This window comes from Zalophus californianus, chromosome 6 (assembly GCF_009762305.2).
Source record: "Zalophus californianus isolate mZalCal1 chromosome 6, mZalCal1.pri.v2, whole genome shotgun sequence".
NCBI classification, from domain to species: Eukaryota; Metazoa; Chordata; class Mammalia; order Carnivora; family Otariidae; genus Zalophus; species Zalophus californianus.
In genome coordinates this window covers 114,346,890-114,370,286 of record NC_045600.1, presented here as the reverse complement: position 1 = coordinate 114,370,286, position 23,397 = coordinate 114,346,890, and the positions used below count along the sequence as shown (strand labels likewise).

The 23,397-nt window shown below is 55.6% G+C and overlaps 2 protein-coding genes across 9 annotated transcripts in view; one reads left to right on the top strand and one right to left on the bottom strand.

Moving 5' to 3' along the window:
* Positions 1–15,926, bottom strand: part of SNX33 (sorting nexin 33) — a 63,609-nt gene extending 47,683 nt beyond the window's left edge. For 2 of the 8 annotated variants that reach the window (XM_027571469.1, XM_027571470.1), the window contains exon 1: positions 12,729–15,414. In XM_027571469.1, the coding sequence (XP_027427270.1) occupies positions 12,729–14,187 (1,459 nt within the window). In that variant the 5' untranslated portion in view covers positions 14,188–15,414. Of the gene's footprint in view, positions 1–2,915; positions 6,866–8,220; positions 8,359–9,430; positions 10,850–12,728; positions 15,415–15,655 lie in introns of those variants that run through there. The other 6 variants (XM_027571463.1, XM_027571464.1, XM_027571468.2 and 3 more) reach the window with 6 other exon arrangements.
* A 5,675-nt stretch (positions 15,927–21,601) lies between these two features.
* On the top strand, positions 21,602–22,808 carry IMP3 (IMP U3 small nucleolar ribonucleoprotein 3). Its single transcript, XM_027571475.2, has one exon. The coding sequence runs from the start codon at positions 21,709–21,711 to the stop codon at positions 22,261–22,263; it is 555 nt and encodes a 184-aa protein (XP_027427276.1). The 5' UTR covers positions 21,602–21,708; the 3' UTR covers positions 22,264–22,808.
* The last annotated feature ends 589 nt before the right edge of the window (positions 22,809–23,397 follow it).

Here is a 23,397-nt window from a genome sequence, read left to right as displayed (position 1 = left end):
CCAGGCAGTTTCAGACAACGAGGTAACTCAAGGGAGGCACTGAGCCCGGTGCCCAGCACCCACTAGCCATTCAGCGTGAGTCGCTGTGCACTTGGGCCACCCCCACCCCCACCCCCCGCCTTGCCGGCCTGTGTGGCCCTGGGGCTGCAGCACACAGAAGCAGTGACCATGCCCACACTCGTGAACGCATGCCCAGGTGTAACTGTGACAAACCAAGACTGAGTAGTGGCTTTGCCTGAGGTTCCCTCGAGTCTACCCGGGGAAGGCCTGACATGAGCCTGCATCTCTTAACTCTTGGGCCCCGCTCCCCTGTGTGTGACGGTGTCTGTGACAGCCAATGAATGGCCCAGTGGACACTTCCTGCCCTGGGCTGATGAGTACTATGACAGACAGGAAGCCCCAAGGAGTCTGATCCCTCTGAAGACATGGCGGCAACATGGGGCAAGGCTCAAGGTCTGGAGGTGGTCAGGGGCCTAGTCTCCACTAGGCAGGTGGCAGCCCTGCCATCTACCTACTGTGTGGCCTTACAGGGCTCGCTCAATCAGTTTTCTCACTTAGGAAGTGGGGTGACAATATTCTTGGCCCAGCCTCTCTCTAGGGCTGCTCTAAGGCTCTGCTCAGAGGCTGGTTATCCCAGCTACCCCTTACTGAACACTTGCTATGTGCAGGCACTGTCCAGCTGATGCGTTTTGCTCGTGTAATCCTCCTAACAGCCATCTGGAACTCCCGTTATAAATAGACAAATGGAAGCATGAAGCAAAGAAACATCCCTAGAACAAGTCCATGTAGGGTAGGATTCGCATAGGGCTCAGCCACTGCAGCCAATACCAGGGCCCTGCCTCTGGGTGGTGGAGAGAGAGGAAACAGGGGGCTTGTGGCTATCCGGGGGCAGCAGGGTTGTCCAGCGGAGCTTCATACTACCCCTGCCTGTTACATTCCTGCCAAAACAGCGGCAAGGGGGACCAGGTCAGCCAAGAGGAGGCTCCAGGTGCCTCCAGGAGGCCAACTCCTACCTCAGGCACCAACGATTTGCCTCCCAGCACAGGTGACCCAGACCTGGGTACCATCTCACACCAGCTCGGCTACTCTAGCACCTCCCTCACTGGGCCCCCCTTCCTGGTCTGTAAAATGATGCTGGTAATCTCTTGCACGCAGGGTGGTTGGGAAATACTAGCCAGCCAACATCTGCTGTGGTGCTGCCTGCACTGGGGGAGGGTAGAAGCCCTGAGGTTGGGAGATCCAGGAGCAGCAGGGACTTGGCCCCTTCCCAGGTAGAGCCCCACGGTGGCAGCCAGACCCCAGATGACAAAGGGTTGCATAGGACCTCTAGTGCCTCCCAGAGCTTCTTGTGCTTGAGTGTGTGCTGGGGAGTTGTGGAATGCTGACCAGGAGCCCCGAAGGGGACCACAGGCCACAGGAGGGACTTTTGCCAACCCCCTGAGGTTCCTTGAGGTCCACAGGTATACAAGGGAGGGAGGGAGCCCTAAGTGCTCAAAACAGGCCACAGGCCAGACCCACAGAGGCCTCAGGATGGGGATCAAAGGAGCAGGTAGTAGGAAAACGGGGCGGTGGGGGGGGCGGGGCAGATGACCAGAGGATCCAATGCTAACCTAGGACCACGGTGGGCACTACAGGCCCAGCGCCATGGCCCAGGAGTCTGCAAGAACCCACAACAACGTTAGCAGGAAAAAAAAAAAAGTAGGACTCAAAAAGAAAAGAAAAAGACAAAACCAAAATTAATAAAGTTTAAATAAACATCTGTAAGACAAGGCATTGCCAAGTAATAAACTGAACCCAACTGAAACAGGTGTATATGAATGACCTTTAATGTGGAAGGCAGGCAAATTTTCATGTGTGTGATAGGGTGTGGGATTCAGCCTCTAAAATTCAAAGTGCCAGAGGCCTGCCCACCGTCTTCCAATGTGCCATCCCCAAATCTTTGAAAGGAGGGGTCCCCAAATTGATTTGAGATTCCTTTTCTACATGTGAGGGAATGAGAATGCAACAAAGAAATTCTGGTCAGTTGCAGAGAAATGAGGCGATGCTCCTCACACACGTTCATGTGTAAGGGGGGATCCTGGGTCAAGGCCGTGGCCACTGTGCAAGGCTGTGGTGAGCCTCTTCGTCCCTGGGCGCTGGCGGGACTCACCCTACCCGCCAGCCCCTTCACATTTCAGCAGTTGGGTCTGCCAGCCTCCCGTTCTTTCACCTCTGGAGTGGAGCTCTGCCAGAACCCTTTCCTTCAGACCTAAGTGAGTCAATCAAGACTTTGAGGAAAGACGTCAAGGAACTGGGTTCGAGTCCAGCTCCACCTGGGTCTCACTGTGCGATCCCAGGTTGGGCCCATCCTCGCTCTAGCCAAGCCTCAGTCCCTTCATCTGTGAAATGGAACAACGCCGCCTACCAGGGCTGCTGTGAGGACCAAGGAGGTCACAGCTATGTGAGACTTGCTTTTTCAACAGCCCGGACTGCACTGGGGTTTGACTAACAAAACAAAACCAAAGGAAAAAAGGTTTGCGCTAAACTATCCTGAAACCTGGGACTGGGTTTCACAATCAGCTCTGCTGAGCGCCGTCTGGGGGAGGTGAATTTTCATTTCTCTCCGTGGTTTTTGCCAGGGCTCCTCGTCTCCTACCCCAGCCCACGGAGCCCTACTGGAGCTGAACTGGAAGGGAAGCAGGTCGGGGGGGTGGGGGACAAGCGGGCTTGGCTCCTGGAGGCCTGAGTCAGCGGGCAGGCAGGCAGGGCGGGCCCAGTCCTCGCATGCTTGGGGAGGAGATGGTGCAGGAATGTTCCTCCCGCCCAGGCCTGGGCCCTGCCCACTGCATCCCGGCCCCGGCTCACACGCACGCTGAGGCCGCTGCTCAGCTCTGGCTGGACAGATAGGAGAGGCCTGGCGCTTTGTTGGGTGGGTTCAGCCAGGGGCCTATGAGGCAGGAGGGACTGGCCCTGGGGACTGGCCACAGAGCTACCCGGGGCTAGGCTCAAGCCCTTGAACACCCTCGGGTGACACAACCAGGTGCCACCCCTTACCAGACCTCGGGTTCCCCATCTGGACAGCGCCAGTGTCAGATGACAGGTGATGCCACTGGCTCCCCCACAAGGTGGCGCGGGTGCAATCTAGAAGCAGCGACACACGTGACACCTTTGCTCTGAGCGTGTGTGACTTGTGGCCGTGTGTCTGAATGTGTCACTCTGTGCAGGTAGGACTGCAGTACGGCTATGCGTGGGGACACGATGTGATCGGTGCTGAGAAGAGATGATGCGTGTGCAGCCATGGCCGTGAACATGTGCCGTGGCTGGCGCCGTGGCTGGAAGCGCCCCTGTGCAAGCATGTGACTGTGCATCTGTGTGCGGACGGCCAGGGCTGGCCCATGTCCCCGTGGGCAGGGTGTGTGGCTGCATGTGGCTGTGGCTGCTTGGGCTTGGGCAGCTCCACCTGTGACTTCGTGGATGTGTGGATGAGAGCGCAGCGGTGCCACGGGATGGAGGAGAGGTGCTGAGAGGGCTCTGGAGCCACCCGTCTGCCTGCCTCCCCTCCAGGAGTGGCACAGCCGTGGCAGAGCTGTGGCATGGTGGTTCATGGTCCTCCTGTGTGTCCGGGATCTGTCCAACAGATGCAGGATCTGAGGGCTGCCTCCATCCCCAACCCCCACATGTGGCCACAAAGCCGACTCCTTTCGTGGGTTGGACCAAGACTGGGGATCAGAGATTCAGATCCCCCCCACCCCCAGGTCCTGACAGCTGCCCAGGGCAGAAAGAGGGGCCTTGTTTTCCACCCCCCTCACAGCAAAGTGAGGGAGGGTATTGGAGGTAGCCGGGCCCAGCTCTGTCTGGAACATCTGCCTGGCAAGTGACTGAGGCCAGGCAGCAGGCCCTGCCACCACCAGGATGCTCCCACGCCTCCCCCAACTGGTCCCCCAGGGCCCTCCTTTGAGGGGCTCCAGTCAACCCAGACCGATCTCAAACTACCCCCCCCAATACCCCAACCCACAGAGAGAAAGAAACCTGAGAGAATGGCTGTGACATCCTCACTCCCCATTACATAGAAGCCTGCCCCAGCCTAGCTATCTCAGGATGCCCACAGTAGACCTGGCCCGTCCCAACACTTCACTTCTGGACTCTTCTCCCAGGTCCAAGCCCTCCTGAGTAAAGTGTCAGACCGCCTCCCTCACGCTAAGGATGGGACACAAGAGAGTAATACTATTCCCAGGGCAGGAAGCATAAACAGGGGACTTTCCAGGCACTGTGGGTTAAGAAAGGCGTTTCCACCACCCCTCCCCAGACTGACCTCAGTAAGGAGCCTCCCCCACTGTGCTCAAGAGTACCATCTACAAAGGCGGCCTGGAGGTCAAAGCTGCGAAGAGGTTAAGGATGGAAGGTCCTTGGGTGGGTTGGAAAATGAAGGAAGGAGGGCAGGGAGGAGGGAGGGGAAAATTCCACAGAAAGTCCCAAATCTGAGCTAATTTTGACCCAGGGCCAGGGGCCCATTCCAGAAGTTCCTCTGAGGAAGCTCTGCCCTGAACGAGGAGCCTTTGCTGCCCCTTCCCCACCGCACCCGCCATTCCTTACCCCTCTCACTACTATAAGCTCCCTGGGCCCCGGCCTGGTCAAAGCCCCCCGAGGCCCAGACCCTGCCAGCCCTATCCTCCCACCAAGTCCCCCTTGCCCCAAAAGAGAACCGTGGTTTGACTAGCACCCCTCCTTCCCACATGGAAACTGATTCCTGCTCATCCTAATTGGGACACCGCTGAGGGCCCAGCTGGGGGGGGCAGGGGCAGTTCTCCTCAGTGCCCAACACAGAAGCCACCACAGGACTGGGTGCCCTGGACTGCTTGGGGCACGACACGGTTTCCAAGTCCCCCCCCCAACCTCTCCTGGACCAGGGCTTTCCTGGGGGCCAGGCTGGGGCATGCCTCTCTGGGGAGAAGAACCCCATCAATTAGACTGTCCTGGAGCAGGCATCCTCTCCCTCACTCAGGCAAGCTCAGCCCTAGATCACTGAGCAGCACAGCCGAACCCCAGCAGGACTCCACCCATTTGAGAAATGGGGAGAGTGAGGTCTGGGAAGGATGTGTGTCCAGCTGGGGTCCACGTCCACCTCTAGCTCCCAGCTAGCACCTGCCATCAGCACAGTCCCCCCCCAGCTTTAGAGGTTTTGTGCCCACCATGACCTCACAGTCTAAGAGCTCCCAGGGACACTTAGGGTTTCATCCTTCCCCCACCCTCAATCCCTTTGGGATCCAAACAAACAAACAAAAAAAACATGCCTTTGTTGTCTTCATTGCAAAAGGTTTATCAAGAAAATAAGAAAGAAAAAAGACTCAGGCAGCAGGAGCCAGGAGTGGCCATGACCTCCTGGGGAGGCCAGCAGTGGCACCTGTCAGTTCCCCCAACCCACTGGCCTACACTCTGGCCTAGGCAGAGGGAGTAGCCCCCTGAGGATGTAAACATGGGTGGGAGACAGCACAACCTGGCTGGGGAGGGAGCCGGGGCTGGCATCACAGTGAGGCTGGCCATGAGCATGTGGGCCCAGGACTTCTGGGGCAGTGGGCAAGCCCACCCCCATCTTTCTTCCCCTTGGCCTTCCCTCTGTGCAATAGGAAGGATTCTGGGATGCACTGGGGCCCGAGCCTGCTCAGAATGTGAAGAGCCGTTGCTGGTGAATTCAAATATCTGGTAACTTCTGGGTGTCCTCTCCAGGAAGGTGCCACCAAGGTCCTGGGGTCAGTGGCTTGTCTCTGCACCTCGAGCCCAGGGAAAAGATGCTGCATGGTCCCCTAACCAAGGGGTAATGGAGGCTCAGCAGGTGAAGGGGAGTCAGGAGGGAGCTGGCCTGCAGCTCCTCCTGAGGGGACAAGGTGAGGCAGGGACAGGGAACATGGGAGGAAGAGCCCTCCCCTCTGTCACACAGGCCGAAGTCCCCACCAAGGGGGCACCAAATCACTTGGGAAAAGTAAGGGAGAGAAGATGGGGCGTTTTCACGTCTTCTCACCTTTGCCCATGCTATTCGTCTCTTCTGAATGTGCCCCCCACCCCTGGCCCCATCTCCTGTCTGGCAGGTCCTTGTCATTCTCCAAAACACTACTCAAATGTCACCTATTCTGTGGAGCCTTCCCTGACCAGCAGAATGAGTGGTTCTTTCTTTAAGCTTCCAGGAAGCCCGTATTTACCATCAGTCACCCTCCGGTGCCCTTGTCTGTTTCTGTGTCTGACCCCACCTCAACTGGGGACTCCCTGAGGGCAGGCATGTCGCAGCCCTAGGACCCAGCCAGCATCTGACATGGGGCCACAGCAGGTGCCTACTGAATGAACATGGGGGTGGTGGCCAGGTGAGCGAGCTCTGTAGATTCTAGGGGAAGCTAAGACCATGGCCTGACCTCAAGCGACTGACCCACAGCCCAGGCCTCGGCCTAGAAGATTCCTGACCCCAAATCTCACCCCTGCTGTACCCCTACCTCTAAGAGCTGGGGGTCTTCCCCAGGGGGACCCATGACTCCTCCAAAGCCCGCCCCAACCCTCCCAGCCACTACTGGTGCAGGTAAGTCTAGAGAGCAGAGCGCACTGCAGCGACCAGGCCCAGGCACAGGGTGGGGGCCGGGGACACATGATCAGAGGCTGTCATACATGCGCAGCGTCTTCTCCAGCTGCTGGCCTACCCGCTGGTAGAAGAGGATCTGCTGGCGCAGGTAGTTCTGCATCATGTGCTTGAAGTCGAGTTCGCGGCGCTGGTGGAAGTGGTTCATTTCGGCCTGCAGGGCGAAGCCCACCACGCGGCAGCGCCTACGAATGCCATCTGCCTCATCCTGCTCCATGCGGCCCTCGTCACTCATGCGTTGGCTCTCCTTCACCTTTGCGAAGGCGCCTGGCACGGGCACAGTGGAGGAGGACAAGGGAATTAGGGCTCTGGTCTCCCCCCTTTGCTCCCTATGCCCTCCACGAGTCCCCTCAGGGACAGCCACCTGGGTGTCTCCCCCAGGACCGCCCCCAAGCCCTCACCATTGGCACATCTTCCCTCCGAACCTGGGGCACTGTCAGCAGCCCACGGCACCCAGCCTGTTACAACGCTGCTGGCTGTATTGAGTTCCAGGACAGGGCTGTCCTTACCCAACACAGGCATCGATTGCCTCTCACACTGGCTCCTAATCGACTCGGACATCACCTCCTCCAGAAAGCCTTCCCTGCGCCCCCACGGCATCAGGTGCCTCCCAAAGTTCCCAGGGCTTCCATCAGCCACAGTTCTTACCACCCTGTGCTCACTCTGCCTGTCTCCCTCTGGTCTGTGAGCTCAATGTCTCCAGCACCCGGGGCCAGGCCTGGCCCCCAGGAGAGCTTGGTACATGTCTGCTGAGCTGATTCAATCTGTTCCTCACTGAACTACTACAACAGGCCCTTAAGGGGCTCCCACCTTGGGCCCAGTGTCTGAGAGGTTCTCCACAGTACCTGAAGAACAGCCAAGATGGACACCCAAAGCTCCAGACCTCTCCCAGCTCCCCTCTGCCTGCACACGAAGGTCCCTACCCGTTGGCCTAGCCGGGAGGCCCTCTGGGAGTTGGCCCCCGCACCCATTCCACACTGACCCCATGTTCATCAAACTCACCCTGCTCTTTCCTACCTCCACATCTCTCTGCCTGCTAGATCTTTCTGCATAATTTAAGGCCCCTGATCAGGCTCAGGCACCACCTCCACACCAGAGCCTCCCGCAGTGCCCCTAGGTGCAATGCCTCCCGACCCCTCTCCAGGGCGCTCCCCACCCCCATCACACTATTGACTCTAAAACAGCACCTCGAAGGCCACCTGGTATTTTCCTTTGTGTGTGTCTCCCCACAAACGGGCCCTGCCCCTCCTCACACCAGCCTAGAGGGACCAGAGGAGGCCCTGTAATAACCAGGTGACAGATGGGGGACAGGGGACAAACCTGGGCAGGGGACCCAATTTAGAAGAATCTGAATGAATCAGCAAGCAGTTGGTGAATGAATTTCAGTTCTGAATTAACAGGCACTTGACTAATTGTGCACTTGAACCGTGTGCACCGTGGGGCCAGTTGCCAGGAGGAGGAGGCAGTTTGCCCGTGCCTGGCCCTCACCCCTCGCAGGGCTGCAGGGAATCCACTGTGTGAAGCAGAGGAAGGGTGTAGGAAGGCTTAGTATGCAGGACAGCACCCGCCCGCCCCCGCCCCCGCCCCCGCCCCCGGGCACTTCAGAAGCATCCAATGCGTACCAACAGCACGCTGGGGGCCTCCAAGATGTGTTCTTTTGACTCTTCACTCAAGATGTCCAAGGCATTCAAGATCCTTTTTTCGGTCATTTACTCTACGTCAGGCCCAAGGCTCTACATGCTGGAAGTAACTACAGAGGCCTTTAGAAGGAGCAGCACCCGTATAAGCGGGCAAGTGCATGGCTAACTGGCTAACGGGGGCATCTGGGGCAGACAGACAGAAGTTTGGAGATCTCCAGGGCCACTCACACAGCACTCGAAAGAACTCCGCAGTCACCAGCTCCCAACCCACTCAGTCTTTCTGCCACCCTCCCTGAGCCGCCTCCTGCCTCCTATTCCATCCCAGCTGCCCCGGTGTGGGCAGCGGAAGAGGGCTCAGCCCAAGGCCCAGCACGGGGACCCAGTAAGACACTTCAGAGCGAAAGAGATTCTAGAGGCCAGCTGCCCACCCCCCACTTGTACAGAGGAAACTGAGGCCCTGCTGGGGAGGACTTGCCTAGGGGCTCCCAGCCTCCTTCGTGCCCCATATAAGGGGGCCCAGCAGTACCCCTCCATGGCTGCGGGGGGTGGACACCACATCTCCTGCAGAGAGCCCATGCCAGGTCACCCAAGTCACCCCATCTGTGTGGGGACCCAGATAACAGACAAGGAACCTACTTGAAGACTAGATACTAACTAGCCTGGATTCCAGCTGCCTGAAAAAATCTGGGTGCAGTGAGGGTGGACCTGTATTCCACAGGGCTTTTCTGGCCTTCGAGGAAGGAAAGCCTCCTTTTATTGATGAGAAGACAGAGGCCCAAGTACTAGAAACGAATCTATTGAAATTGCTAGGTATCCACAGACAGGGAGGGGGCCGGGGCCGGGGGACAAAAACTGTGGGGGGGGGGGCAGGCGGAGGTCCTACCCTGCTCTCTGTCATCTCTTCACCCTGTGACTCAGATCTGGGGCTGCCCAGCTAACACTAACATACCCCAGAGACAGGCTGGGAGTCGGGGGTTCAGGCCCGTCCAGCATCACCACTACATTCTGTGTAGGACTCAACCCTAGAGCTCAGGACCTAGGGGAGCCTCTTGCCCTGGCAGGTGTCCTATGGGCTGGATCCTAGGAACCAGGAAAGGGGGTGGAAGCTTCAGAGCCCCAGGGTCCCAGGCATACTCCTTAAGCTCCCGCCTCAATGCATCCTGTCCCCCACCTCTCCGAGGTAATTACTCACCCCCCTCAGGTCAGGGACAGGAGGTCTGAGTTCTAGTCCCAGCTGTGTTGCCTCCAGCAAGCCACTGCTCTTGCCTGGGCTGGAGGTCTCCCAGCTGTCAAACGGGACAGGCTGGACCAGGTCTGATGCTGCTGACAACTGTTCTCGGTGGCACAGTGATTTTGAGTTTCCAGATCTGAAAAATGGGGTAGCTGTGCCCGCCCTATAGCGTAGTTAAGGTTTAACTGAACTCATCTGTACAAAGCACTTAGGCTAGCACCCGACAGAGTCAGAGCTCAGGACACTGCGTGCAACCGTGTGCAGACTGCTTTTCAGTCACAGCAAGAACCAATCGGTGGTAGCTGGTAGCAAGAGGCTTCTCTTTGTTTACGGAACCCTAGGAGGGGAGGGTTTAGAAGCGGCCAGGTGATGACGGCCTGGAACCCAGAGGTTGGACCCACCCATCCCCCAGACAAGCACTAGGTCCTGCAGGGGACATGCTGCCTTGGCCAACCTGAGTCCCATGGCCACGTTCGCTCTGCAGTCCTGGGCCTGCTTCCAGCCCACCAAGCATGCAGCTGAGTTAGTGGTACTAGAGTACCCAGCCTCCCTCGTCCTTCCCCCTCTGGCTCATCTACCCACGCACCCATCCCTTGGGAAGCTCCTTCACCCCATCTGTCTGGCACAGGGGAAACAGCCTGGGCTGTGCAGTGACACCCCTGGGCCCCAATTCCTGCTCTGCGTATCATCCCACCTTGCTATGCCTCATCTGGAAAATGCAGGGGACCACAGTAACTTCCCTGCCCTGGCTGGCTCGCAGGGAGGGGCCCTGCACAGGTACTATTTCCCCTTGTCCCAGCGTAACTATGGCCGGGGCCCCCTTCACCCCCAGACTGCCCAGGGTTTAGATGGTTAGTAACATGGTTCCTCTTCTCTTAGAAGACCCCTGGACTGCACTCCAGGGGCTGGGCCAGGGCGCAGAACTGGTGGGCTTCAACTCAGTGCCAAGCAGACTCCATGATCCATTTTACTAAGGGGGACACTGAGGGGAGAAAAACACCCTCACGGTCATCTCAGAAGCAATATCTGTCCAGACCCTGGCCTCCTGACCCCACCTAAGCCTCCTGTCTCCTTCCTTCCATGGCCTCTGCCACACGCTTCCCATCTTTCAGATGTCTGGGTGGACCAGACAGAATTCTGGAGACCTGAGACCCAACTTTCCTGCTCCTTTCTCTGAAAAAGGGTCCCAGCCACAGGGCCAGCATGGAACTCCTCCTCCCCCCCTCATCCCCCAAACCTGCCCAATTCCGTCTCAGCCAGATCCCAAGCCCCCCTCCCTAACTTGCCCGACCACAGTCCAGAAGGAGGAAGAGTAGGCCCAAATGGGTTGGTCCACTGTGGAGGGCTCCTCAGGGTGAGAGAAGGTGGGTGAGCCTCTGCCTAAGGTTGAAAGCAAGTAGAAAAACTCAGAAATGGCCTCTCTCAGCTCTGTGTCCCTGCCCCGGAGTCAGAAAGGCCAGTGTGGCTTCACCTCTTCCTGCTTTAGTGCAGTCTGACAGCCCTGGCTGGGTAAGGGCTGCCTTCCTGCCTGCCCCCAGCTCTGCCCTGGGGGACTGACCGCAGCCACTGCCCACACAGAAACATGCTTGCCAAGGAGCTGGTTGAACCAGCTTTCCCAGGCCCGAGCGCAGCAGTGACCATGCCTCCACTTCCGCCCAGGGAGACACCTGCCCCACGGGGCCCTGGCCGGCCCCCTCTGCCACATCCCTGCCCCAGAGCTCAGAGATCCACTCTGAGGCATCACTCTGTTCTTGACCAGATCCTCCCCAGGAGTCTCCCCTCCTGAGAGCTCAGTGGCTCGACCCTCCCTTGTTTTCTAGATCAGGAAACTAAGGTCCAGAGAGGAGGAGGCACGTCCCAGGAATACCCAGCAAAGTGGGGACACAGCCAAAACGAGAACCCAGGGCTCGTGTCTCCTGCTGCTGAAAGGAGAGGAAAGGAGGCCAGGAATGTGAAGGTGAGGAAAAAGGGCAGGGAAAGGAAGGAGAATGAGAAAGTGAGGGGAGAAAGGAGCCTGGGAGATGGAGAAGTTCTAGAAGTCAATCTCCTGGTAAAGTAGAGCAGGGCTGGCTTACTCTCGACTCTCCGGGATACTGAGGCAGAGGGTGGTGTTTGCTGTCCCCCAGGCTCAGTCCAGAGGTCTGCCTCGGGGCCCCACCCAGAGGAAAACTCTGCACCAAGCCAGGCCTGACCTCAGGGCCTGGGGGCCAGGGAGCCAGCCCCACGCCCTGCAGACGTTCTTCCTGAGTTACCAAGCAGCCCCAGGGAGGACCACACCTCTCTCCTGACATCTGCCCTGCCTGTTGTCCCAGGACTCAGCCACCTGCCAGGTCAGCCCGACTCACTGCTCAGGAAAGAGAAACCAGGTTCAGGAAGGGGGAGTTGGATAGGCCATGTGGGTAGTGCCCTGAAGCCCTGTTGCTCCCCTGGACCAGCCTGGGTGCCCCTAGGTGACCTGGGATGAGTCACTTCCCTGGCAGTTCCTTGACGGCCCAACAGTAACAGACAGGGGCCCAGCCTGTCCCTGCCCCACAGAGGGGGGCCATGAGAACTGAAAACACAGCTGGGCTTGGGAACTGGCCAACATGGACGTGTCCTCGGGGAGGCGCAGGAGGCAGGGACAGTCTCAGCTGGGCCACGGACTCCCTGTGCAACCAGCCTTCTGTGGACACCAGCTTCTTCATCTGCAAAATGGGGACAGCGAGCCTCCCGCACACAGACAGGGAGCTCACAGATAGGGTATGTGGTGGGAAGAACAGGCTCTGAAGCCACAGGGGCAGGGAGTGGAGCTTGAGAGGAGTGGGAAGACAGGCCATGCTCTGTGCTCTTGTTATCTGTGTCCCTGTCCCCCACGAGCCTGTGGACTCCTCAAGGGCAAGGCCTGGGCCCCAGTCATCTCCGTGTTCCCAGACTCAGCCTGATACCGTGATCAGCCTGATACCTGATACCTAGGCTCAGCACAAAATGGATAGATGAGCAAATGAGACAGAAACAGAAAAAAAGGAATGCACGAGCAAGCAATTGGACAGCACAAGGTAAACAGCGAGCTCCATGAGGTCAGAGACCAGAGCTGTCTACGATAATATCCCTGCACCTAGACTAGCACCTGCCCCGTAGCAGGTGCTCGACACACTGTGGAATGAATGAATGAGACAGAAAGACTAGATGGCCTGCTCCATTCCCCTAGGCCATCCTCAGATCCCCAGTGCCCAGCAGAGCGCAGACTCAGCAGGGGTCTCCTGCCCACTCTGGCTCTTACCTTTCTGCAGGTGGATGATGTCGGGGAAGTTTGAGAGCAGGCCCTGGTAGAGAGACAGCGTGTCGAGCATCTGGAAGAGGTCGTTCTTGGGCTGCTCAGCGAACATCTCACCAACAGCTTCATAGGTACGGCCCGTGTGAGAAATGGCACTGTTGAGGGCCTCGGAGCTAAAGGGGGGGTCCATCTGGAAAGCATGACTGACAGCCTGGAAGGCATTGCCCAGCTTCTGGAACTCCTTGCGGAAGCCTCCCACATGCTTGCGCACCAGCTCGGATGCTACGGTGCTGAGCTGCAGGACGCTGTCGTCCATCTTCTTGCTGAAGGCCTTGAAGGTGTCCACACGGTCCTCCACATCCTGCAGGTCCTGGTGCTCCGTGGGGATCTGGAAGGTGAGCAGGAAGCTGGCACCCACCATCTCATCCTTCTCTGCCCTGCGTTTGCCCATCTTCCACTGCTTGTCATCCAGGCAGCTGAGGAAATGCTGGAAGCCCTCATACTGGGACAGCACGGGGTGGCTGGTCATGTGGTCCATCCAGAGGATGAGCCGACGCTTCCGCTTCTCAATAAAGTCTTCCTCAAAGCGACCTGTGGCCTGCTTCTCTGGCAGGTGGGGCACCGAGATGACAGTGAACTTGTGCAGCAGGCGGTTATAGAGCCAGTCAAAGTGTTTGTAGCGCCGGTAGACTGGCGAGCCAGCGTGGGTAGGTGTGAGCTTGTAGGAGATGTAGCTTTTGATGCCCTTGAATTTGGTCTGTTTGGTGGGGTCCTCCACTGAACAGGCAAACGGGTGGGGGTTGGCCTTCCACTGGGGGCCACGAGGGCCCATTTCGATGGAGTACGTCTCAGCGATCTTGGCCATCATGGGCACATCACCCAGGATAAAGGCCTCCACTCCGGAGCGCACAAAGCACGAGAAACGGTTGAGGTTGCGCCCCACCACACTGCCACGCTTGGCAGATGCCAGGCTGTCCTGCCGCTCCAGGGCTGGCTTGGGCCGAAAGGCCATGTGCTGGCTGGGGTAGGCACCAGGGTAGGAGAGGTTGAGAGGAGGGTGCCCGTTGGTGCCCAGCCCACCAGCCCGAGGCTCCTCCACCACTGTGCATCCGTCGTCCCAGTCATCCCAGTCGTCGTCATCGTCCTCCTCGAAGCTGCCCTGGGGTGAGAGGAAGCCACTGCCCCCACCACTCCTGGAAGGGCTGGCCACGTCATACGAGCTCACCTGGGTGCCCAGAGAGCCTGGGCTGCTGGAGTAGTCGGCATGGTTGGCGCTGGGACCAGACCGGATGATCTCCACGTAAGAGGCAGGGAAGAGCCCCGTCTCACCTCGGCTGTTCTGGCCCTGCAGCCAGCCATCCAGTGAGGTCTCACTGAAGATGACCAGGTCCTCATCCTGACGGATGCTGATCTCCTCCTTGTTCTCGCTGCGGAAGTCATAGAGGGCTCGGCCTTTCAGCGCCATGGCTGGGCCAGTTGTAGAGAGAGATGAGACAGGGTCCCGCCCAGAACTGAGAATGCACTAGTAGCTCAAGGCCTGTCACAGCAACTCAAGTCTCTCAGCCCCTAAACTGGGGTCTCAGCACCCACAGATGCTATCCAGCCTCCCACTACTCAAAGCAATGTCCGCGGCCCATTAACTACCCTATTATTATTAGGTCTCCAGCACACTGCTGTGAGCAGGGAGGGATCATGTCCATAATCTGCCTCCCTTCCCCTGGCAGCCCCAGAACGGGCAGTCTCTCCTTCCTTCCCCTCCCAGAAGAAAAGTCAAGTGACTTGGAGAAATCAGCTCTGAAAGAGCAAGAATTTGTTTGACACTTTCCACTGGAACAATGTTCTGAAATGGAAGAGAATCACTCAGAAACCACCGTTCCAGAAATCCAGGCAGCTCTGGCTCCCAGCTCCTTCTGGCTTCCCTCACATTCCTCTGCAGATCTGCTCCTTCCTCCTCCTCCTGGGCCAGTGGGTTTTCAAATATCCAGAAAATCCAAGAGGGGCATGGAGAAAAGCAGCAGCCTCTTGAATCCAGGCCAAGGGTGGATGTGTCCGGCTTCCCAGCCAGCCAGGCTGGGGAAAACAAGGACTGAGGCTTACACAACAGGCCGCCAACTCCGTCGACCCCGGCGGCCCAGCCCGGTCTGGCCCGGCCCCCAGCCCCCGGGCCCCCAAGCCCTCAGCCGGCTCAGGAGGCTTCTCCCCGCCTCACGAGTGGCCAGCTCCCACCCTAGGGAAGGAGGGGGCGCGACGAGGCGCTCTGGCGACTTCTGGCCACTAGCAGAGTGGCCTCTTTTGTTTGCCTAGCTCCTCAGCAGTTTCTGAGCCTGAAGCTAACCCTGACCTGAGTCCAAGGACCCCATCCAAAGGTAACCCCCGCGGTCCCCGGTCCCGGCGCGCAGGTCGTACAGACCCCCAGCCCTGGCGTGCACGCACACACTCAACAGGAGTTTGGAGAGTGCGCTCCGGCGAGCAGATGGCGCGCCCGACCGGCTGGCGGTCAGTCGTCCGCTCGGCCCCACGGTGTCCGGCCGGTGGGTGGCGGGCTGTGCGCCCAGCCCGCCTCCTCGTCCAGCACTCGCAGCCCCTCCGCGCCGCCAGCGAGAAGCTAGCTCCAAAACAACAGAAAAAAGGGATTCCGGGAGGTGGCGTCCGGAGAAAGGAGGGAAGAGCCGAGGGGGAGGTGAGGGGTGGGGAGAGGGAGGGAGGGAGGAAAACCAGGCTGGGGAATTGGGCAAACTCCACAGCACTTCCGTGCGTCTTGTCTGGGCAGGGACTGCCCGGCTCCGCCCTCCCGAGGCCTGGGGCCCCGCAGCCCGGGCCCCCGCCTACTCCTCGCCGCTTTCCTTCTGGCGCTCCCGGATGGGCTTGAGGGAAGGCACCGGGACCCTCCAGGACCCCCCGCCCGTCCGCCCTCGCGGGGAGACACCTCTTACCCGAGGGGCTTGAGCGCCTCCACCGCCTCGCCTCCTGGCTTCTGTCACCCTCCTGCCTTTCCCATGACGCAAGTGGAGGAAAACTCCGAAAGTTTTCAAAGTGAGGGCTTGTGAGGAGGGCGCCAGAGCCGAGACCCGGGGCAGGGGGTTTAAGAAGGGTGCTGGGAGAGCCGCAGACAGCCGCTTCCCATTCCCATACCCCTCCACCCCCACTCTGGCGAGACTGGATGAAACTGGGCCGTGGCGCAGCCTGGGGATTGTTCTCCGGAGGGGGCCCCCAGTGCCAGCAGCGCCCTCTGGAAAGAAGCCTGTGAGGCCTGGGATACTGGCCGCTGCAGGTCCTGGTACCTTAGCCGGACAGGGCCAGAAGCACCCCTGCCCTGGGACACTTCCTTCAGAGGGAAAGACAAGACCCTACATATGTAGCAACAGGGAACAAAGCTTAGGCACGACCCGGTGCCGCCTGGGGGACTAGATTTTAATCGGCCTGCGGTCAGTGGCAAGGAGAGAGGGGTGGTCTGCGTAGGCTTGCACAAACAGGCAAGGGGGATCTGACCCTTGGTCAGCCCATCCGGGACACTATGGGCACCGACTGCCAGGCACTGTGCCGGGCACTGGGGATTACATCACAACAGGCAGTAGGTGTTGTACCCTCTTGGGTTTATAGTCCACCATCTTGTCCTTAATTCATCTATCATACTGTGTCTGTCTCACTCATTCAATCATGCAATCAGGGAAACATTAACTGAGTAATCATTTTGTTATCAGGCCCCCTGGGCTACAAAGATAAATAAGACATTGTCCTAACCTTCCAGAAGCTCAGATATGTCAGAAGTAGACCGGTAACTCCCTACCCAGTGTCACCAGGGCCATGAAATGTGCATGGAAGGGCACCTATCTATCCCATGGGTGGAGCAAGGATCAAGGCAGGCTTCCAGGAGGAGGAGGGGCCTAAGGTGGGACCAAGACTTTAGCGGGACTCCTCTTCTGGCTATGCCCTGGAGCCTTGCCTACCCCTTCCAGCTAGAACTTCCTTCCTCATTCTGACTCTTCCTACTTGCTGCAGACTAATTGGCCCAAAGTAGATCTGCTAAAGGTGGGCACCTTTGATGTTTTGAGGGGTGTAGGGTGCAGGCCTCTGGCTCCAAAACCCAATTTCATCGGTGCAGTGAGTAGCTCCAATTCCCTATACAGGGCTGGCATATGACCTGAATAAAGGTTTATATACAAACCCCAGAAGGCCAGGTATTATTTTTTTTTTAATTTTTATTTGTCACTGTAGTTGACATATAATATTACATTAGTTTTGGGTGTACAACATAGTGATTCAACAATTATATACATTACCGAATGCTTACGGTGGTAAGTGTAGTTACCAGCCCAGGGATTAAATTGCACAGAGAAATAAAACTCGTCAGGCACACCTAAATTTTTGCATCAACAGCGCAAGGCAGTCTGAGCTGCTCCTTAGGAAGCCCAGTTATCAGGTTAGTTCAGAACCTGGAAACCCCATGATAGGAAGAGATGGTGTGACAAGACTTTCAGCCAAAAAGCCTTGAGATCTTGTCACCCACAACAGGGCCAGCCCTTGATTCTAAGGATTCGGGCCATCCTACTCTTGCTACAACCAGAGCTGGAGTATGTTTCCTCCAGCTACTTTTGGGACACCCCTTCTCTGGGATCTCTCTTCAGTTCACATAGCCTCTCTCCAAGCTGAGCCTAACAACAGCAACCACTTCATTAGTGCCACACACTGCGATAAACATTTTACCTTTATTGGCTCCCTTAATAAAATCGATGGGATTTCTGCTCACCCAAGCAGGATCCTAGTCCAGCCACCACCCTATGGCTTTTAGTTGGTTCCCAAACACCTCAGACACAGTCATAGACCAAGCATCTTAGACTTACTCCCACATCTGTTCTGGGTGGGTTTTTCTAACTCTCAGGGGCCACCCTATTTCCAGGTTCTTGGGGAAAATTCTCTTGAGCCTCACAGAGATTTCCATCCAGTACTGGTATCTTCCATTCCCTCCCTTTCAGTGACCCTCTTCAAGCCTAGGGATAACACAGCACCCCTCCCCCCCGCCCCCCCCCCGCCAGCAAGGTGCTAGTCTCAGAAAACTGCACTAACCTTTGTGGTTTCCCTACACCCTGCCCAGTCCTTTGAGACAAAGTCCCTTTATTCAATTCTCCTCACATTATTCCAACTGGAGTGTGTTCTCTCTTTCCTGCTGGGACCCCGACTCATGCTCGACAAATAGCATCCATCCCCATCCAAGCACCCAACTTTCCTCCTTTAGGAAAAGAGTCAGCAAGGGAGAACTGCAGCCAGTGGTTTTCAGGCTGACCCCCCTGGTGGCAGTGTGGGTACACTGGACTACACTGTAACAATGCACACAAGAGGACAAGAGCCTGAGATAGTGCAAGGGTACCGGGCTAGGGAGAAGTAAATCTGGGAGTTTATGCAAGTAGAATGGACTGGAATGGCATCCAACAAGCTGTGGGTATTGAAGAAAGAGTCAACCCACATCTTTAAAAAATAGATTCTCCACTCTACTTCCCCCACCAGCTACTGTCCCATTTCTCTGCAAGCATGAGCAAAATTCCTCAAAATAGCCATCTATACTAGCTGCCTACAATTTCTTTCCTCCCTTTCTCTTCTTAAACCCCTCTAGCCAGTCTTTCACAGGCAGATTCCACTGAAACTATTCTTATCAAGGTCAAAGTCATCAATGATCTAACGGTTATTCTCAGTTCCCCTCTTACTCCCCTCTTACTCCAACTCTCTGTAGCATTTGACCGGGTTGATACACTTTCTTCACTTGCATTGGGGAGACCATACATACTCTCCGGGTTTCCCTTCTACCTCACTGGTTCATCCTCCTCTCTCCAATAATTCTTAATACTAGAGTGAATACAGAAAGCAGTCCTCTTGTCTTTTCTATCATATTCACTCCTTTGATGACCTTGTCCAGGCTCACGGCTTGATACATCATCTATCTGCCAATAACATCTCAATTTTTTAATCTCCAGCCTAGGCCTTTCTCTAGAATTCCAGACTCAAAAGTCTTTCACCTTAGGACGCCTGGGTGGCTCAGTCAGTTGAGCGTCTGCCTTCGGCTCAGGTCATGATCTCGGGGTCCTGGGATCGAGTCCCGCATCGGGCTCCTTGCTCAGCGGGAAGCCTGCTTCTCCCTCTGCCTGCAGCTCCCCCTGCTTGTGCTCTCTCTCTGACAAATAAATAAATAAAATCTTAAAAAAAAAAAAAAAGTCTTTCACCTTGACATCTCCCCTGGGATGTCTAACAGACCCCTCCAACCCAGCATGTCCCAAACAATATCAGGTATTGCACCCCAAACCTGTTCTACTTGGCAGACTTCCCCATCTCAAGTGATGAGTAGTTTCTTTCACTTGCTCAGGAGAAAAACTGGAGCCGTCCTTGACTCTCCTCATCATCCTGGGATTCCTTTCACATCAGATTCTCACTACTGCTCTCCTGGTCCCAGCCACCATCTTTCTCCCCCAGATCACTGCAATAGCTTCCTAATGATCTGTTTCCATCCTTGCCTCCTGACAATCTGTTCTCAACATGGCGGTCGGAGTGATCCATTTGAAACATAAGTTAGTTGTCAATCCTCTGCTCAAAACCATTCAGTGTCCTCATCTCACAAACATAAAAACCAAAGTCCTTACTTACTCTAAGGCCTATGAGCCTGTCATCTGAACCCTCTTTCCTCCCCTCCTAGCCCACTGCTCCTTGGAGGATGGCTGTTACTCTTCTTCTGGAATGCCAGGCGCATTCCTATCTTAAGGCATTTGCAGACTGTCTCCTTTTCCTGTAATACTCTTCCCCTAGATATCCATATGGCTAAATCCCTATAAAATATCACCTTCTCAATAAGACCTACTCTGACATGCCCTATTTAAAATTACAGCCCTTCCTCACCCCAAGTTCTCCTATATCCTGCTCAGTTTTGTTTCATAATGCTTATCACTTGCTAACACATGTAGTTTAGCTTTTACTATGTTTATTGTCTGGGGAGAAGGAAGTTAACCAAGCGTCCTACTGCAGACATGTGGAGCAAGGGCTGCGGATGGGAGTGAGGGTGGGGGACTATGAAGGGCGAGGATACAGTGCAAACGGGGAGAAGATATTTGTTCCATATATAACTGGTTGAGCATCCATTCCCCATCCAAGCACCCAACTTTCCTCCTTTAGGAAATTACAAATACAAATACAAAAGATATTTGTATCCATAATACATAAAGAACATCTTCAAATCAATTAGAAAAAAAGAAAAAAAAGCAAACTGAATTAGTTTTCTATTGCAGCTATTACAAGTTACCGCAACCTTGGTGGCTTAAAGCAACCCAGTTTTATTCTTTTACAGAAATCCAAACTGGATCTCACTGGCCTAAAATTAAAGTGTCAGCAGGGCTGTGTTTCTTCTGGAAGATCTAAGGAAAAATTTGTTTCGTTGCCTTTCCAGCTTCTAGAGGCTGCCCACAGTCCCCTGCTCTTGAATCCCTTTCATCTTCAAAGCCTGCTGTCACGTCAGACTTCTGCTTTAATCATCCTATCTCCTGACTCTTCTGCCTCCCTCTTTCACTTATAAGGACCCTTATGATAACATGGGACCCACCCAGGTAATTGAGAATATTCTCACCATCTAAAAATCTTTCATTTAACCACATCTGTAAAATCAGTGTGTATACAAATTACCTGGGGACCCTGTTAAATGCAGACTCTGATTCTGTCGGTCAGGAATGGGCCTAAAATACTGCATTTCCAACAAGCTCTTTGCTGGTCCACTGGCTCCACTTTGAGTGAGAAGGTTCTCAATGCATTTAGAGATGCATGTGTAATGATAAAACTATTTTTTTCTTTTTAAGCGAAAAGGAAAAATAAACACAAAACTCAGAATAGATACCATTACCTCTGGCTGGAGGAGTGGCTGGAGTAAGTAGATGAAATGGTCCTGGTGACATTTTCTTAAACTGGCTGTTCGGTTCATAAGTATTCATTATACTTTGTAACTTACGTATATTACATATATTATTTTCCACATATCAAGTATTATACTTAAAAGGACAATGAAAACCATACAAAAATAAGGCAAAATGATCAGCGAAGAAGCTAGGTGGCGTCAAAGGCCTGGCCAAATAAAGTGGTTAGTCTATATAACTTACAGATATAACTAGCCTAACAGCGTTTAATTTATTAAACTCAGTACTGGCTGACCAGAAGTCCACCCAGTCGGGCTAATTTATATGAGCTAAACTAAGGAGTTAAGTTTCGTATTTAATATCTAAATTTCTCAGACTTGCTGGGTTTTATGAACCGCCTAGCATTCCTGCTAACAATACAGATTTCCAGGAGGCTCCCATGTAGATCTCGATTCTGTGCGTGTAAGGAAGCAGACGGGAAATCAGTGTTTTATAGGTTCGCCGGCGTCCAGCCCCACTAAACAAGGACCACTCGCCCGCGTGGTGAAGGGCCTCGCGGTAGCGAGCGACCGGGACTACCCGGTCAGCCCCCCGCCGGCTGGCTCCGGAAAGCTCCCCACCAGGTGGGAGGAACCCGACGAGAGGTTAGCACGGTAAACCCCATCAAACAAGCACGGACGACGGTCACCCGTCTTCCCCAGGATTGTCCTCAGCTTCTCTGAGCAGACTCACCTGGAAGTCCCTAAAAGACGTAAGTCTGAATGAGAGGAAACGGCTACCGCACTAGCGGATATACTTTTGGTAACTGAAGACCTCGCGAAAATTTAAAACAAAAACACCTCCCAGGGTCATCTCCCCGCCCGCCGCCCCACCTCCAGCCTTTCTCCGCTACTTCTTCCCGGTTCCTCCAGCCAACGCGAAAGGAAACGCGAGGAGACGTGGGGCGTGGTTCCACCCTGACCAATGGAAATCGAGGGCGTGGCCCTGAGCCCTTCTCTCATTGGCCCAGGGTTCCCCGGCCCGATCTTCGCGCTCGGAGGCGGAAGTCGCCCAGCCGCTTGTACGCCCTCCTAGCCTGGGGTTTTGCTGCCCCGGGAGCCACCATCATGGTGCGGAAGCTTAAGTTCCACGAGCAGAAGCTGCTGAAGCAGGTGGATTTCCTGAACTGGGAGGTCACTGACCACAACCTGCACGAGCTGCGCGTGTTGCGGCGTTATCGGCTGCAGCGGCGGGAGGACTACACGCGCTACAACCAGCTGAGCCGGGCCGTGCGCGAGCTGGCGCGGCGCCTGCGCGACCTACCCGAGCGCGACCCGTTTCGCGTGCGCGCCTCGGCCGCATTGCTGAACAAGTTGTACGCTCTCGGCCTGGTGCCCACGCGCGGCTCGCTCGAGCTCTGCGACTTCGTCACGGCCTCGTCCTTCTGCCGCCGCCGACTGCCCACCGTGCTCCTGAAGCTGCGTATGGCGCAGCACCTCCAGGCCGCCGTGGCCTTCGTGGAGCAGGGCCACGTGCGCGTGGGCCCCGACGTGGTCACCGACCCCGCCTTCCTTGTCACGCGCAGCATGGAGGACTTCGTCACCTGGGTTGACTCGTCCAAGATCAAGCGCCACGTGCTGGAGTACAATGAGGAGCGCGATGACTTCGATCTGGAGGCCTAGCGGGTCGTCCCAGCCACGGATGTATTTCATAGATGCGAAAGCTGAGACCTGGTGTTTGAGATTCTGAGAGGGCGCTCTCCCCAGAGTGTGTCAGCCAGGCGTTGGTTCTTAAGAACTTGGCCCCTCAGCCGCAGGTCACGCAAAGGGTACGGCCGTTTTCCATGAACTTTTGTTGGTCCTGGGACTATGGATAATTAAATGACTGATTTAAGAGACACTGGGAAGCAGTTTTGTGCTGCACTACGGAATTGTTAGATTATGTGCCTGAAACATTGTAGTGTGAAGGAACTTTGCTCCCCACCCCTTCCCCTTAGCTTTCCCTTTATTATCTTATAGCAGGATGGTTTGGTTCAGTCTATTTAATTCGAATACTTGCTCTGGTTTTGTGATTACGCTAGGTACAGACGATGGAGAATTTTGGTCTCAAGTTTTCATAAAATGGGTGAGACTGTAGTGCTGTGGCTGCCCTCCCATGCCTAAAGGAAGACTTCCTAATGCCAATAAATGGTCCAGCTGCTTTGTGCAAATTTTTGTCTGTCTGGTTTTCTAATATAGGTTCACATCTGGGCTCCTTGGCCCAAGAACCCAGTAGAAAAGAATAGGGTCAGGAGCGACCTGCCTGTGGGTGAGGCCTGCCACAGGGGGGCATGTGGAGGTTGCAGGATGTTGTACAGGGCTGGGCAAATTAGTCAGTTTACCAATCCCTTCCTCCGAATGAGTGTTTTGGCAGAGCTCTTCCCCACAGGACTTCCTGTTGACATTCCAGCCCCAGGAAATACCATATTAGAGGGCTGAAGTGTTTGCTGTTTGCTTGCCTAAGGAAATAATCACCCTGTAGTTTGGCCATCTAGCGGCTGGAAGGGGCCCAGGAGGTTCCTGGAAACATGTTCGTGGTAGGGAATTGGGAGAAGAGGGAGACTACCTTTTTTACACAAAGAGAAAAAGTAGGATGCCAAGACCAATGGATTGGCTTTTACAGTGTGCCTTCTCCATTACCCCAGGTGAAAGGCAGCATGTGGTAGAGAAACAAGGGAAGGGGACACTGGATGGTAATAGCAAACGCCTCTACTATGTGTCAGGCACAGTTGTAAGTGCATTACATGCATTAATCTGTTTAATCCTCCCAACAATGCT